At 36.8% G+C, this 11,466-nt stretch overlaps 1 protein-coding gene, 1 long non-coding RNA gene and 2 pseudogenes across 2 annotated transcripts; all 4 read right to left on the reverse strand.

The window, feature by feature from the left end:
- Window positions 1-1,680: 1,680 nt before the first annotated feature.
- LOC147943513 (uncharacterized) lies at window positions 1,681-3,425 on the reverse strand. The gene is made up of 3 exons (XR_015557401.1): window positions 2,981-3,425; window positions 2,570-2,640; window positions 1,681-1,908 (listed from the first exon to the last, which is right to left on the reverse strand). It is a non-coding gene; the product is annotated as an uncharacterized LOC147943513 (long non-coding RNA).
- A 2,210-nt stretch (window positions 3,426-5,635) lies between these two features.
- Window positions 5,636-6,390, reverse strand: LOC147943514 (uncharacterized; annotated as a pseudogene).
- A 933-nt stretch (window positions 6,391-7,323) lies between these two features.
- LOC147943515 (uncharacterized) lies at window positions 7,324-8,599 on the reverse strand (annotated as a pseudogene).
- A 1,770-nt stretch (window positions 8,600-10,369) lies between these two features.
- On the reverse strand, window positions 10,370-10,735 carry LOC104786418 (uncharacterized). The gene has a single exon (XM_010511832.2). The coding sequence runs from the start codon at window positions 10,733-10,735 to the stop codon at window positions 10,370-10,372; it is 366 nt and encodes a 121-aa protein (XP_010510134.1).
- Between the last annotated feature and the right edge of the window lie 731 nt (window positions 10,736-11,466).

Genomic DNA, 11,466 nt, shown 5'->3' on the forward strand with positions numbered 1-11,466 from the left:
TTCGCCATATATTGACCATTCTGCATTACTCAAACACCAAATCAAAATAATGTTGCCTCCTCATAATTCTTAGTGATCTCCATTTCGCTATCCTTAGTGGATTCCTATACCACGTATCAAACTTCATACGTTGTAGACTTTGCGTTTGCCTCTTCTTCAAATCATTTTTTCCGTTTATAATAACAACCATTTTCTAAAGCTCTCTCCAAAGCTCCAATATTGAATCAATCAATTTTTTTTTCTCAACATTTTTTGTCTTGACTCATCCTGCTCTACAACTACCCAAGTTGCCTCCGTACTGCTAGTCGTCCGCAGCAATCCACCATCAATCTCCATTTTCACCATACCCTTTCTTATTCAGGTTAAGACCACTTCAAATTATAAACAGCCTATCTCCACTGTCATGAAACATTTTTTTATTTTTTTTTATTTTATATCTGTAACGCTAATTACATAGAATACTCTGTAGAAGTCCATAATCCACATTAATGTGTGGTTTCCTCCCACACTGCTATTTTCTACTTCTTCTGCTACAATTCTTTTTTGTGCTCTCCCAGCACTAGAATAACCTCGACTAGTGATCTTTATACAAAACCTCATCTTTAAACTTTGTGGCCCCCTAAAAAAAACGTCTTTCCACAATATCAGCACCAATATTTTGTAAAATATCCATTTGACTATTATAAGCTAGTATCCCACACATTCGTCCACTCGATCAACACGTCCTTACATGTGAATCGAGTAATTGGTTTAGCCATACTAGCATATCGTCTACCAAACTTCCGTTTGTGATCTACTACTCCAAGAAACTATCGAAACTACCGACCTTAATAGCATTTGTGGTCCTCAACATTATCTTCTCCAATTCAACTTACATTCCAACTCTTAGAAACAATTCCAACACTCCTTCATCCATTCAGGTTCCAATGAGTTGAGTAGTTTGTTTAACCTTACTGCATGTCGCACACTTTAACATTCTTGCCAAAACCATATAAACTTATATGGTGTTATCATTCATATGTGACTCCTTCCCACTTTTTTTTTTTCCTTTCCTCTACGGTTTGTAGGGTTCTTTCCCATGTTATTTGTCACTTTATTGTCGCCACACATATCTTAGGGTGTTCTGTCCCTCTTAAAAAAAAAATTTATATACTTTTCTGACTATCCTGACGAACTAATCTTCACTTGGAACTTCTTACCAACTCCTTTAAGCTTGCACACAAGGGCCTCAGATTTCATTTACAAAAACCAAAAAAATACAATCAATAATCCCTAAACCTATAAACCAAACACGCAATTCAATCAAAGAAATAAGGCAACATTCAATATCAATCAAATCAAACAAAGCACACAAACATAAGACATGGTTCAAGTCTTCGTCTTCTTCATCACCGACCTTGGAAAAAAAACGATCTTCCCCACTGGAGGAATTATCCATAGCAATCTAGCATGGTATTGACTCCTCACCCTTCCTCTTAAAAAAAACATTCATCACACACTTTTTGGCTTCACGCGCAATTGCGGTTTAGGTTCTTACACTGTTTCTAAGGATTGATTTCCACTCGCCACAAAATCAAGCATAAGATTAGAATCCTACTAACTTTCACAATGAAAGTCAAGAACAAGTTTGTTGTTGGTGAATTTAAAATCTTTATACAAAACAAAACTCGTTTCCGGAAACTTTCTTTGAAAACATTTTTTTTTTTTAAAAACAAAAATCGGTTTTGAAATCTTGACCCTCCGGGTCAGCACCGGAGTGGCCTTAACCGGCTCTGATACCAAATGTAACACCCGTACCGTCGCAAAAGACGGAACAACATGTAATCCATCTGGTCTGGCCAAAAACGTTTCTTTCTTTAAAATTCACCAACGAAGAAACTTCAAACTGTAACTCTTGAACTTACTAACCTGGAAAAAGGGAAAGAAGGGGGTGAGTAAACAAGTTTACTCAGTGAGGAGATCAAACTCTGCCCACTGGACATACAATAATCACATTCCAAATATAATCAACAAACATTACTTAGCATAGATTCAGAATGTCTATCAAGCAAGCAAACAAATAAACTTCTTATTTCTCCTTATTAACTCTCATCTTATTTTATGCACTTCTGTGGCAACTACCACTTGCAAACATTTCTGTTTCTTTACATTACTTAATAAGTTTTACTTTACTTATAGGTTTGGCCATTATCACTTTTTCTGGCTCCCAAACCCCCTTTCTTAGAAGACCACGGCCCATAGCTCGATTCTTCCCCTGCTCGTCAGCGGTTTATGACCCATAATGAACCCGTCGGTCCATTACAGTCCAACATCCTCAAGTATCTTTTCTTTTCTCATTCTCATGTATGTTCATAATTTTATTTATAATATAATATAAGTTAATTCATAACACTATATCATGTAGTTAATGAGCTTCACATATATCATGTTACTAACAACCTACTTTATCATGCACACAAATCCACACAAACACATTCAATTAACAAACAATTCTTGAGTCTATACTCAGCAACTATCGAAGAGTATATAAGGAAAGAGATTACTGCATATCCGCAAATACCACCCTCACCTTAGCAATTGGATTTAATCCTTGGTTTAGAAATAGCAACAACAGAACCTTGCTTTAGCAACAATCTTGGTCTGCAATGATTTAGATGACAACAATCCATTAAATAATCCATGGTTATTCCAATAAACCAAATCCAAACACATGCCTCGGTTTAACATTTCTATGCTTGACTTTGTGCTTCTTAATTAAATCGATCAACCACAGTTTAATAATTAAACCAAACCAATATAATTATCCCCCAGTTATACATGATCGCACAACATCACACTTTTTACGTACTCACATAATTGAGTTCGGTAATGGACCTTAATTACACAAACTTTTTCCGGTTTAGTTGGTTTATGCTCCCGGTTCAACAATCAACAAAACAACACAACACAAACACGCACGAGACTAAGCTCCGCCGTTTACCTCTCTCTCTCTGCAACTTCTCTCGACGGACATGTTTGGTGGCTCCAAGAGAAGGTTCAGCCCACAGTGGTTACGTCATCATGGCTCAACAATCAAAACCAAAACAACACAACATATCATAAGTCAATGCCCAAAAACTTCCTGCACAAGTTACAAAAGAAATCTAGGGTTTCCTTACCCTTAATGGCCTCGACAATGGCTACGACTGCTCCGGTGACAGGAAATTGACATCCCCGGTGAAAGACGGTGGTTGACTGACCAACGGTGGTGATCGGTGGTGAGCGACGGGAACGATGGAGACCAAAAAGAACAACAGACCTTTATCTACGCTTCTCCTCCACGAGACTCACGGCAACAGTAGAGGATCACGGCGACGACAACAATCTCACTCTTATTGACTTAGGGACGTTTTACTCAAGATCTCTTCCCTTTGTAAAAGAGCGACGGCGATAGACGCGTATACATACCTATGTATCCACGAGCACACACTCACAATACACATATAACCTTGTCGTTTTGTCTTTTGATCAACTTAGGTCTTTAAGGGCTAATCTTAATAACAAAACAAACCGGCCCAATAAAAATTAAGAAATCGGGGTGTTACAGATTTGTCCTCGACGGTGGATGACTACTCGACGGTTGGTTTGTCCTCGACAGTGGATGACTACTCGACGGTTGGTTTGTCCTCGACGGTTGATTTGTCCTCGACGGTGGTTCTGTAGTCGGCAATGGACTACTTATTGGTGCTGGATTTATCGGGGGAAAGTGTGAAGGACGGTTTTGATGTGAATGGGTTGCAGACTGTGTCGCAGAGTCTGTGCGTTCAGAAGGGTTCGACGAATGAGAAGAGGATCTGCTACCACTGAAGATTCGGACACCGGTGGCGGTTCTGCCACCGCGACCTCTGGAAGCAACCTTGGTCTTAGGAGGCATCGGAGCGACGATTGAGAGAGAGAGAAGAAGAAAAAGATTTAAAGAGAAAGCGATAGAGGATTGAGAGATTGAGAGAGAAGGAGAGATCGATGTGTTTGAGAGAGAAGGAGAGTGAAGAGGTTTGAGAGAAAAAACCCTAGATCAATTGAAAAAAGAAAATAAGAAGTGTTAAAACGTTTAAGTGTTTGCCTAGTTATTAACGAACTGACGTTGCAATGTAGTCGCAAAACGGTCGCAGTATAAAATTTTGGGAGAAAAAAAACGCGTAAATAATTAGACAAATTTCACAAAATTATTGGTGGGAACATTAACCGCCAAAACAGGGTGGCAAAACAGTAGGAACGGTTGCAATGCAGTCTCAAGACAGTTGCAAAGTGGTGGCAAAGTGTTACTCTTTTGTGACTGTATTTTACTAGTCAATTTAAAAGTTTGATTTTCACACATTAGGAGCTTATTTGCATCCATACATCACTCATACTAGTAGTAAAGAGTATATAAAATAGGAAGAGTATGTAAAACATTGCTTTTAAAACATAAGAATTACATTTTCCTAAAGTCCTACACATTCTTCCATTGTGACATGTTTTTACAAAGATGGCTTTGGAACATATGCATGTATTCATTGTTAACATTGAAATTTATGACCTTAAAAAAGTTTTGGTTACTAAATTCAGTCAAATACAAGTATAAATGTATATCTAAGGATGTACGTACATCTCAAAAATGAAATTTAAGATACAAAAATAACAAGAGTGAGAAAAGAGTCGCAGAAACGTTGCTAATTCAGGTGTTAGTCGCTTATTAATCGCAATTCGGTTGCAAAGCAGTCTCAAGACAGTTGCAAAGTGGTGGCAAAGTGTTACTCTTTTGTGACTGTATTTTACTAGTCAATTTAAAAGTTTGATTTTCACACATTAGGAGCTTGTTTGCATCCATACATCACTCATACTACTAGTAAAGAGTATATAAAATAGGAAGAGTATGTAAAACATTACTTTTAAAACATAAGAATTACATTTTCCTAAAGTCCTACACATTCTTCCATGGTGACATGTTTTTACAAAAATGGCTTTGGAACATATACATGTATTCATTGTTAACATTGAAATTTATGACCTTAAAAAAGTTTTAGTTACTAAATTCAGTCAAATACAAGTATAAATGTATATCTAAGGATGTACATACATCTCAAAAATGAAATTTAAGATACAAAAATAACAAGAGTGGGAAAAGAGTCGCAGAAACGTTGCTAATTCAGGTGTTAGTCGCTTATTAATCGCAATTCGGTTGCAAAGCAGTCTCAAGACAGTTGCAAAGTGGTGGCAAAGTGTTACTCTTTTGTGACTGTATTTTACTAGTCAATTTAAAAGTTTGATTTTCACACATTAGGAGCTTATTTGCATCCATACATCACTCATACTAGTAGTAAAGAGTATATAAAATAGGAAGAGTATATAAAATGGGAAAAGAGTCGCAGAAACGTTGCTAATTCAGGTGTTAGTCGCGTATTAATCGCAATTCGGTTGCGAAGCGAAACGTTGCTATATTGTTTAGTTAATAAACGGTCGCTAATGTGCGACTCTTTTGTGACTATATTTTACTTTAAGATACTAATTTTACTTGCAAATTTCCAGATTAATCAAGCTATTAAGTTTTACTATAATTGAAATAAGTTTATTTGATTTTAACATAGAGACAATATTTTCCAAATCAGATGCACATTTAGTCTTCATATGCAAGTTCTTCATCTTCATCTTCATCTTCGGATGTTGACAAGTTACATTGAAATTCGTCTTCTCCTTCACCATCTTCTATCTCAAAATCGATTGGTTCATCTTGATGACTCTCGTCCACTAAACTCTCAATGATGATTTCTTCAACCAAAGTCGGAGTTGCCTCAATAACAGTTTGTTGCAATATAACCAAATCATCAACGTTAAACTTCCCTTGAACAACATTCCTCGGATTAACTTTGCACACTGTAAGCCACGATTTGCGAGGTCGTTTAGTGTATGGATATGACAGATAACACACTTGATCAGCTTGAGAACCTATATAAAGAAACAGAACATATTAAATTAATATTTATTTAATAATATATATACGGTTCGTAATTAATTCTTGAGAACCTATATAGTAAATTAATTAAAATATTTAGTGAAAAGAAACTTAACCTAAAATAAAAGGTTCGTAATTTCGGTATTTTCTTGACGGAAGCACGTCTACGATGCCTCCATTTGTCATGCGGATACCTTTGCCAACCGTTGGGTCAAACCAGACACACTAGAAAAGTGTTATCTTTAGGTTAATAATGCCAGGATACTCGAGCTCGATTATGTTTTCAACGGTCCCAAAAAATCATCCTCCATAGATGCTTCATAATAATTTTGCCCTCGGACACATACCCCATAATTCATTGTCTTTTTCGTCTGCCCGTGTTCACACGTGTGAAACATGTAACCTCTGGTAAAATACATGGGGCACGACTTGACTTTGTTTTCTGGACCATCAACCAATTCATGAACCCATGGAGGAAAACTTTGGATATGTTTCATTGTAGACACCTACAGAAGAAATAAATATAAATTGTCGGAAGTGAACCCATTCATTAAAATATTTTTTTTATATTAAACTATTTACATATACTTACATATTGGCAAACCCAATTGCAAAATCTTCATCTCTTTTCGATGTGACTTCATCATCAGTGAGTTCTGGATATTCATACCGAATTTGATCGTCCAACACACTGTTTTTCCCAACATATAGAAGACAATTAATCTATAAATATATTGAAGAGAAATTGCTATAAAAATAATCTGAAACATATACCTCTCTAGGGGACGAAAGTAATCACAATTCCGCAATACATATGCATGTGCGCATTTTTGATCTTTATCAGACAGCCAAAACTCTGTAACTTGGCCACTAGGACGACCGACTTGAGTGAATATATCTGGTACGGGTACTAGATATACAGGAACCTCACCCGCATCATATCGCAATGACCTGAAAAATATTTAAAACTTTAAGTAGCCTTACATGTTAATTTAAAAGACCATTATATATTATAATGTAAGTATGAAATACCTCCTTCTACTAGCTGTAGAAATGGTTGAAGCAAAGTAGTGTTCTGAGAAGTATGATATCTCATCATTAATATATGATTGAACGATTGATCCCACTGGATATCTTTTGTTCTTCGCCTTCCCTTTCAAGCGTTTGAAAAACCTTTCGAAGGGATACATCCACCTATACTGGACTGGACCACCAAGTTCGGCTTCGTATGGTAGGTGTACAGGAAGGTGCTCCATGACATCAAAGAACGAAGGTGGGAATATTTTCTCCATATTGCACAAAATCATCACAATATTCGCTTTCAGGACTTGGACATGACTTATCTCCAATGATCAACTGCATAAGTCACGGAAAAATGATCCATTCCCTACAATATATAAATAAAATCATTAATTAATATGACATATATATAAAATTAAATTGCTATATATATATATATATATATATCAAATTTTTACCTGATATTGCAAGATGGACGTCACGTGGTAACAACTCTGCAAACACAAATGGAAGCAATCGTTCCATAAAGACATGGCAATCGTGGCTTTTCATTCCTGAAAACTTTCCATCCTTGATGTCTGCACAACTAGCTAAATCAGCTACATACCCATCTGGAAATTTAACATCTTCTTTGACCCATTGAAGTAGGCTTTTTTTCCCTTTCGCACTCAATCTCCAAATAGGAAAAGGAGCTCTCCCACCAGCATCAACATGCAATTGACTTCGATCACAAAATCTTGCAACATCCAATCGGGACCTCACATTGTCTTTTGATCTGTCTTTCACATTCATAACAGTGTACATGAGATTATCGAGAATATTTTTCTCAATATGCATCACATCAAGATTGTGTCGTAAGTTAAGATCGGTCCAATACGGGAGATTCCACAAGATGCTTTCTTTGTACCAATTATGCCAACTTCCATAACCATCCACTTTATTTTCATGCCCATTTCCTCCGCAGTCAGAAGTCTTTGGTGGCTCGGCATTTCTTATACGCTCATGTAAGACCTGTTAACCCATCAAATATTGCGGTGGATAGTCGTTCACTGCGTGTTTGCATTTGAGAAAGTGTTTTTTTATCCTTTCGCATTGGATGATTAGCAGGAAGAAATCTCCTGTGGCAATCAAACCAACATGTCTTCCTACCAGCTGGCAATTGAAATGCATTTGTATCGTCCATACAAATTGGGCAAGCTAATCTTCCGTGTGCTGTCCATCCTGACAACATGCCATATGCTGGGAAATAGCTGATAGTCCACAAAAGGACAGCTTTAAGGTTGAAATTTTGATCTAAGGACACATCATATGCCTCCACTCCATTATACCATAACTCTGTTAACTCATCGACCAATGGTTGGAGAAAAACGTCAAGACTAGCTCGTGGATGATTCGGTCCTGAATTCAAAATTGTCAGAAACAAATACTCTGTGTTCATGCACATCCCAGGACGCAAGTTGTATGGAGTCAATATCACTGGCCATCATGAATGGTGTTTCGACATCCCAAAAGGATTGAAACCATCTGTACATAATCCAAGATAAACATTGCGCGGTTCTGCTGCAAATGAGGGATGCAATTGCTGAAAATTCTTCCACTCAGCCGCATCTGAAGGATGACACATTAATCCCTCCTCAGAGCTGTGCTCAGCGTGCCATCTCATAAAAGCTGCAGTCTTCTCAGATTGGTACATTCTCTTCAGTCTTTCCGCAATCGATAAATACCACATCTTACTGAACGGTATTCTTGTTCTTCCTTCACTAGCCTTATACCTTGGTTTGCCGCAGAACTTGCAATGCTCCAACTTCTCATCATCTTTCCAAAAGAGCATACAGTTATCTATACATACATCACATGTACGACACGGTAATCCTAGCTTTCGCATCAAAGTCTCCGTCTCATAGTATGAACCGCTTGCCTGATTACCCTCTAGTAAATACTCCGTAAACAGTCCTGTCCATGAATCCATACAATTTTCAGACAAATTGTAGTCGACCTTAATGTTCATGAACCGAGCTGCCAACGATAACTGCGACTGCCCTTCCCGACATCCATCATACAGTGGCGTGATTGCAGCAGCTAGCATATCATAAAACCGTTTTGCTTCTTGGGTGGGTTGTTCATGAACATGATCATTTCCACTTTCATGTTCATGATACTCGTTATATGGTATAGAACCATAAAATGCATCATTCACCATCCCAGCATATATATTCTCCCCATCAAATCCTATTGGTGCACTAGCACTAGCATAATCTGTATTATTAGCATAATGACTACTAGTTCCCTCCCCAACAACATCATAATCTTCACCATGTTCATACCATACATAATAGTTAGGCATAAACCCCCTACTTAGCAAATGATTCAAAACAGAGGCAGCTTTCAAAGACTTCGAATTGTGACATACTACACAAGGGCAGTAAAACCTACCTCTGCTATTTTGTGCATGGCTACAGGCAAAATCGATGAACTCTTCCACACCCGCCGAATAATCCGATGAGATATGATTAGTGAACGGATCGATCCGATTGTACATCCATGCTCTTGAAGGATTGTTCCATATTATTATTATTATTTTTTTCTCTCTTTTTTTTTTCTTCCTCTCGATTTTTTTTTTATTTCTCACGTTTTTTTTTTGGTTTCTTTCTCCCGTTTTTTTCTCTTTAGAGTCGATGTAAATGAAAGAAGAAGTAGTGGCATATATATAAGAGAAATTTTGCCACTGTTTTGCGACTATTATAGAAAGAGTCACAAAATTTCAGTTCACCTAACACACTTTAAGCACGTTTTTTGCCGACATGGTGCGACTCTTTTGCGACCGTTTTCAATGTACTCGCAAAAGTTGAGTACAATATCTTCCCCATTCTCAATGTTTTTTGCCGACATGCAGTGACGACTTTGCTACTAAATGATACTCCAAAAAGTCGTTGCAAATAAGTCTCTATTTTGCGACTTATTTGCGACGGCACTCACGTACCAAAATTGCAGTTGCAAAGTAGTCACAAAATGCATCTTGTTTTGCAACGAAATAACATCAGTTACAAAAGAGTATGTATTCGGTCCCAAAGGTGAGACGTTTTTGTGACTGTATTGTTTCGTCGTAAATTTGCGACGGTTTTACTTCCGTATTTTGAATAGTCGTTAATCGGTATTAAAATAGTCGCAAAACCGTCGCAAATATTTGTGACTAAACAATCAGTCACAAACAGTAGTCGCAAATGGCATGTTTTCTTGTAGTGTAGTACCTAGTGTGGAATTATTAAACTGAAGGAAAAAAATCAATTAACAAACATCGAATGCATATTATACTAGACCCAAAGCGGAAGTCACGAATACTACTACTAGCTAGACCAACCAAAAACGTTGTCGTTTTTTTCATCGAAGAGGAAACCAACGTTCTTGAAACTGAGATTGATGAGAAACCATGAAGAAGAGAAAGACAAACATGAAGGCCGCTCCCCATGGCGTTTCTCCGGCTCTATACAAAGACTCTCTTTCACTCAGAGGTATCAACGACGTCATCTTCCCTCTTACACCTCCATCGTCGGATAGAAAATGGACGGCCAAGAGCAAAAGCAGAGGAGATGCCATGAGTGCAAGCTTGAACTGATCCGTAAAACCTTCTATGACTGGTTCGTAACTCGCGTACCATGAGATCGTTACGAACATGAATAGGATCAAGACGAAGACGCAGAGTTGTAATGGAACTGGAGTACTGCTTCCTTCTTGATATCTCCCCATTTAGACTCTTGATTGTTGTTTATTTGGTTTCTATTGAGATGGTGAGATTTTTGTTGTTGTTGTAGAGAGAGACTTTGATGTTTGAGTTTTGATATTAAGAAGTTGGAGGTGTTGAAGTTGGTTTAATATAGAGAACTTCATTAACAATTAATGTTTGCTTCGGATTCTACAAGAATATAATTAAGTATGTTTGTATATATAATACAAATTTAATTTATACAATACCGGACCGTCTGAATATATATTTATATTATTTTTCAGCTAGGTTTATGAATCAAACTGGATTAACCATAGAGTGTGAGTGAAACTAACTGACATTTTCATACCAAACAAAAAGAAAAAACTAAACGAAACAAACTAATTACGAGATCTAATTTATTTTCTTGAAAATGTGATTTAAAATATATGTTGAATAATATGATATGAGCAACAAATTTTGGTATTTCTATAATATAGTTTGATATATAAGTATTTGATTTTACTGAAATCACTGAACTGAAATAAGCTTAAAAATTGTAGAATAAATCCTATTATAATTGCAGAAATCTTCTCATTTTTTTTTGGTCAACTGCAGAAATCTTCTTTATGCAAAAGAAATAAATAAAGCTTATTATTATTTGTGTACTATATCTATACTATTAATTGGGAGGCACATTTAGGCATAAAAAAGACAATTAACCATGTATGACATGAAATACCCCTACGAAATAAAAAGAGAAAGAACAAAGAAA

This window comes from Camelina sativa, chromosome 5 (assembly GCF_030686135.1).
Source record: "Camelina sativa cultivar CO46 ecotype springtype chromosome 5, ASM3068613v1".
NCBI classification, from domain to species: domain Eukaryota; kingdom Viridiplantae; phylum Streptophyta; class Magnoliopsida; order Brassicales; family Brassicaceae; genus Camelina; species Camelina sativa.

What these genes read in the sequence shown, in the direction of transcription:
- LOC104786418 (XM_010511832.2), bottom strand. Translation starts at nt 10,735, where the DNA reads ATGGGGAGATATCAAGAAGGAAGCAGTACTCCAGTTCCATTACAACTC.